This window comes from Notolabrus celidotus, chromosome 15 (assembly GCF_009762535.1).
Source record: "Notolabrus celidotus isolate fNotCel1 chromosome 15, fNotCel1.pri, whole genome shotgun sequence".
NCBI lineage: Eukaryota > Metazoa > Chordata > Actinopteri > Labriformes > Labridae > Notolabrus > Notolabrus celidotus.
The window spans coordinates 11,684,350-11,690,478 of record NC_048286.1 but is presented as its reverse complement, the minus strand read 5'-3'; the positions used below and the strand labels follow the sequence as shown (position 1 = coordinate 11,690,478).

At 39.3% G+C, this 6,129-nt stretch overlaps 1 protein-coding gene across 1 annotated transcript; it reads left to right on the top strand.

Moving 5' to 3' along the window:
* Positions 1-79: 79 nt before the first annotated feature.
* On the top strand, positions 80-4,619 carry si:dkey-32m20.1 (transmembrane protein 236). Its single transcript, XM_034703991.1, has 4 exons — positions 80-594; positions 1,541-1,613; positions 2,440-2,563; positions 3,516-4,619. Exons 1-4 carry the CDS (start codon positions 341-343, stop codon positions 4,154-4,156), a joined length of 1,092 nt encoding a protein of 363 aa, XP_034559882.1. The 5' UTR covers positions 80-340; the 3' UTR covers positions 4,157-4,619.
* Positions 4,620-6,129: the final 1,510 nt, after the last annotated feature.

The following is a 6,129-nucleotide window of genomic DNA, read 5'->3' as shown; positions in this document are numbered from 1 at the left end:
CAATGTATCACTTTTCATCTTGCCTGTAATGTGTTGTTAATCCTGAAAAACGAGAGACAAACGAGAATCAGAGTGATCAGGTACTTGGTACAGGATCATTAGTAGGCTTAGTGTAGTTTTCTCCTTGGAGTTATGGGATGGGAGTGCTCCTTTTGCGAGCTCATAAAAAGACGAGCATGACCAGCTCATTACCTCAGCAATAAAAGAATACAGCCTCCTGTGCAGTGTAAGCAATGTCAGCGTGCAGAGTCCAACAGCTCCTCTGGCTCGTTTCGTGGGAGATGATTGTCAAAGTCTTGAGCTCCAACTTCAGACCAGCAGTCTGCGTTCAGGGACCACCATGCCCTCGGGAAAGACCATCAAACTCATCCTGTACGAGCTGCTGCAGTTTGCAGCCCTTATTGTACCTGTGTTTGTGATCATGGAGAGGTTCGCCACACTCATACATGATGTTAAAGGACGGGATGTAACCGCTTACTGGCTGGTGGTGGCGGCCTCCTTGGCCTATGTGACCTCTGTAACCCTGCTGGTGTGGGTCCCCTTGAAATATGTGATCATCAAGAAGAGGAGGTTTATCTCAGAGATCACACAGTGGTGAGTACTGGAATCAGATGTTTAGCCAATGTCATACTGATAAAATATAAGATAAAGCATCTTATCTGAAACAAAGAAGTGACACAGACAGGCTTTGTATTTAAAAGAAGTGACTAATAGAAACACAATAATGCAGAAGGATAAAAAATACTATTCTATAGCTGGACAAATATCAACACCAAAATGTATATTAGTCCTGCACTCAGAAGGAGTATCAGAACTAAAGTTTAAGAACCATCAAAACTTTCAGTGCAAATAATCAAAATCAGTCCTTGAAATGGAAACTATGTAGTGCTAATTTATACTACTCTATACTTCTGTTGAATTTATAGTGTGTTTGGCTCATTTAATATTCAACGAAGGAACATATAATGCATTACATCATAATTGTTTTGTGTGTATAATCTCAAAGAAAGGCTGTGAAACAGAGAAATAACCGGTTAAAAACAAAAAAAATAATAATCATATTTTTTACAAATGTAATGTTAAATTAGTGTGTTGACACAATAATGCAGCTTATTATTGCTAATGCTAGCTAACATTACACAGGGGTTTATGGTAGCTTATTATTGCTAATTGTAGCTGAAATTAGCAAACATTAGCTAGATATCTTAGCATAAGGTGCATCACTGTCGGCTTCTTTGCGTTCATTTTCTTTTTCTGTTTTCAAACTTGATGTAATAGTATCCTAAGTTTTAACTCTAAAGTAAATAGAAAGTACTTATTATTTTTAAGAGGGATGTAATAAGTAAAACTGTGACATTGTAAAGATTGTAATGAAATTAACATAAACAGTACAGTAATAGTATAAAATCAAGTAGCATAATGAAGATGTACTGAAGTATTTAAAACTGTGGTGATGTACAACACTTGAGGAGAACTTATTTGATATGCTGTGTTGATTATCATTTAAATATGAATTTTAACAATCTGTTTTGTTTTTCAGGCGACCCACAGCGCTAGCGTACATCCTCCTGTGCACATTACCCTGCTTTGCTATTCTAATAGCCAGCTCCAAGGTAAAATCATCAAGACGGATTGTTCTTGTCTCTGTGAAGCACCTGTTGACGTTTTGTTCTGCCACGCTCTGCCGGGGTCCTTGAAGAGGCTTATTTGTTGTAAACAGTCCATTTGTGGCACCAACTCATTTTATGACCCCCCTGAGTAAGAGGATGTGTTTAGAGCACCATAATTATTCACTCAGTGACGGTGGACATGGCACATTGCACCACAGAGAAAGAAAAAAGATGGCCTGTCAACAATTCTGCTCACTCTCTGGAGATTTTATTTTTGTGCTTTTAAAGATACCTTGAATTTCCTCTTACTGTGTACAAAGAAGGACTTTGACACAATATAAGTAAAAGAAAAAGACAAGGAGGATGTGTGCTGTGTCACGAGACTATTCCAAGCCTGAGGTATTCAGTAACCCACAGTAAACATCACAGGTTGGGCATTAACCCAAGCATGAATACCATCCACCACAAGAAGACAAGAATTTGTACACACGTTACAGTCCTTAAGAACTTTATAGACAACCAAGAACATGAATAAGAAAAAAACACGACAAAGACTTGTCACACAAATTCATACATCTAATATGTCTTATTCATGTGGTAAGGGCGTTCAACAGCATCTTAATGGCTGTAATGATGGGGATATAAAAACCGCATTGCTCCATAAAATTTGGAAAGCTGGAGCTCCTCTTTCTCACTCCAGCCAAGTGTCATAATGAAGAGTTTCAATTTGAATTCTTTCTGCTCCATCTCTCTTATTTCTCAGTATCAGATCACTTCTTTTTACTGTTGACCTCACATTTATATCTGTTTTATTTGTTTTATATTGTAGGTGCAAGTGGACAATGGAGTGAGATTAGATCGTTTCACTGAATTGCCTGTTTCCTTGGTGCTTGTCACTCTCATCTGTGTGGACATCATAGAGAGGATTCGGTCCTGCAAGCTCTTGGGACCATGTAAGTCCTAAAGTTACTGGCAAGAAATGTTATTTAAAATGTGTCTTAAGCAAGATTTTGGAAGTATCCAGTCCTCTAAATGTCAAGCCTTTGCCCTTTGGAAACATGAATCCATCGTCTGTGATGCAGGATGACACCTTGTCATAGCCATAGGCTGTATAAAACATAGATGTAGTCTTAGTGACATCACTTAATGGTTCCTGAAGAGGTGTCATGACACCCAAAGATAGCAGTTAGAAATGCTAACTCCAACTAACTTTTTGCGAAGCTGAAAACAGGCAGAGGTGGAGTTGAGGCCTAAAAAACAGCTACTACCATGCCAGTCAAATCAGTCAGACCCCTAATCATGTATTATTCTTACCCTTAATAACATTGGAATTGGTGAGTTACAAAATAAATCCCCTTGCAACACAGTTTGTATGAATAAAGAAAGGCTGTTAACATGTTAAAATCTGATTTAAAAATTGGCAGTTATCACATTGGCTTTTCAAGCCTGTCTCAAAGTGACGCTTTAAGAATTTATCTGCAGGTGAATTTTGGTTTCATGTTTCAAAATCGGTCAAAGGTTGCTGCTTGGTTAGTGTAATGAGAAGAGGAGCATGGAATAGTATCTGCTAACTGTACAAGAAAACCTGTCTCTGACATTCTTAGGCAACTACCCTGCTAGCTCAAGCTTAGCATTATGTGCGATGCAGTTGGACAGGAAATCCAGTCATTTCAGTTCAGTTTGACTGTTGACTGTCAGTCATGCAACGCCTTAAAACCCCCTTTTTATTCTCCTTTTGTGCAGTGCTTGGATACATTCAGGGATATTAAGAAACAGGACAAACAGTGCATCAAATGCCAATGTCTACTGTGCATACCCAGACTGTACTTAAATAACAGTATCATAGTCGTATAAGGTATTATATAATATAACAGCTGGTGTTGTGTGTGCTCATGTCATCTGCAGCAGACAGCCTGGACTCTGACCTTGATATGCCTGGCCCCATTCTCACCCACCTGGAGCAGGTGACCACTATAACAGGCCAGCTGCCCACTGATGAGGTCCCGAACAGTGTGACCCAAGCCCACCCAGAGGTGAGGAATGGCAGCGTCACAGGCAGATGGCAGGACCCCCCACGCCCACCCAGCGGCTTGACAATCAGCTCACGAGCTACCAGCCCAACCTACCTGTATTCCTCGTCCTCACGGCCCAGAGCCTACTCTGGTCCTCTGGGCTTCCTGTGGAGGAGGGATGGCCGGGCGGAGGTATTAGTAGATGGTTTTCTGTTCTGGATGGACACTGTGGAGTTAGTGAGAGTAGCAGGAGAGCCGTCAGTCTTCTACTCAGCCTGGGTGTTCCCTGTCTACATCCTGGCCTTCATGTCAACTCTCCGCATGGTCATCACTCCTCAAAACCCCCTGCTGTCCTTCGCCGGGGTCGCTCTGCAGGACTTTCCTTTCTTTATCCTAAGAGTGGCTCTGATCTCTGTGTTCCCTTATGTCACCCCTGTGTTGTACCCACTGAAAAATGTGCTGGTGAGCCTGACTTTTATCTACTTCACATTCCTGACCAGGCTGAAGGTTTTCAAAAGGCAGAGCATGTTCTGAGGAGGAGAGGCTCCTTCTGTTGTTAATGAGAGATCTGCTTTGATTGTGCATGGTGGAACAGTTGGTGTATTTATGTGTAGGGGCAGGCAGCACCAGAGAAACACTGTGCTGCTACTGATGATGAAGGACAACATGTTTTGAATTTAAATGGCTGCAAATGTATGTGAGGCTGTTCATCTAAATCCGAGCGTAAAGGTGATTCTGGAGTGTACAGAAAGTCACCTGGTCTCATTTTCTGTGATGTATTTGAATCCAGTTGTATTTATTGAGACTGAATTTATGTTTACCTGCTACATTTTTCATTTTTTCTTGTGTGCCACGTATGTTAACAAAGCACAAAGTGGTAAAATATACATGTTTGTTGTACAATAAAATCTTTTCAAACATCAAAATATGTTGCATAAAAAGCTGTTATGTACTGGACAATTTATCCAAATGATTCTGGGGTCTGGCCTTATCCATATATATTGTTATATAGATACAGTATGTGTGAAAGTGTCATTATTTATTTATTTAAGATGATTTTTTTACATCCCTTTCTCCATTTCTTAGTTGCCTACTCAACTACTTATCTTTTTTTTTAGTTATTTTCTCTTCAATGTTTGGTCTGTTATTTATTTAGCTCAATCCCTTCCTAAGATTTTTTTCCAGCATTTCCTCCCACTCAGTCACTCTCAAACCACTGTCCTTTTTGCTACCCTTGAACACACACACACACACACACACACACACACACACACACACACACACACACACACACACACACACACAAACACACAAACACACAAACACACAAACACACAAACACAAAGCCTATTAAAATCCTCAACATTCAATATAACAATACATTATATGTTCCTGCTAGTCTCTGTTTTCCCTTGTTTTGTCTCTTAAGTGTGTACACTTATTGTTTTGTATATCATAAACAATATTATCATGTCTCTCACGCATCTTGTATCGTTCTGCAACACTTATATTTTAAAAATTAAATTGCGATTAATCCCTGAAGTTAAATCATCAAAGCTGTAAATTGTATTTTTTTTCATGTTTGAAATTCCATTGTTTTGAATATTCAAAACAGATATTTAGTCCATATTAACGATCTGTACCAATTTTACCAGATTAAATGATTTTGTGTACTCACTGTTGTCCCTGTATGTGACAGCATTCACACTTTTCAGGAGTTCCACTTTTATTGTTTTCTCTCTTTTATACATGTCCTGTATGCGTGAAACATATCGTAAGATATCTTCCAGAATTTTTTGTTTTTTAAGTTATCTAAAATTACTACATTTTACCCATTATAGTAAAAAAGTATCTACAAAAATAGTAGCTAACCTTGAAATAAAACCTTAAATATAGAAAATGTAATGAGTTTTCTGTCTTTCTTTTTGCCAGATGATTCCTAAGTTTAGAGTTAGTGAACAGTTAATTATCAAAAGCGTCAGTAGCAGTAGGTTAATTCATAACAGCACAGGAAACACAGCCACATGCTCATATAGGTAGGGTCATTTTCTGCAGACCAGCTAAATGAAGCCATGTTAAATCACCTTGAGGGACAGTGGGGGTTGAGAGTTTTTGGCACCTACATATTGGGGGTCGTGGGCTCAAAAGTTTGGGAAACCCTGTTCTAGAATGTTGACTTATTTGAATGAGTTTCGTCCACAGGTCTGTGGTGACTCACACACCAGAATAGCGCTGTGCTGGCTTTTGTGATGCGGTTCCCCGCTGACATCAGTTCAGCTGCACTTGTATGCTTAGCTTTGTCGATGGTAGTTCAAACTCAAAGTACCTCTGTGATATTTTTTACTCCATTTGGCATAAAATGCATTTTACTTTTGACTTGTCAGCTGAGCTGTTTGGGAGTTTCTCGAAGTGATTAATTAATGTCTTTATATTCCATCACAGTGGCAACAGGAAACAGGAAGACACTGCAGTAACTTACCTACGTTGTGCTCAAAGGGACAAAATAG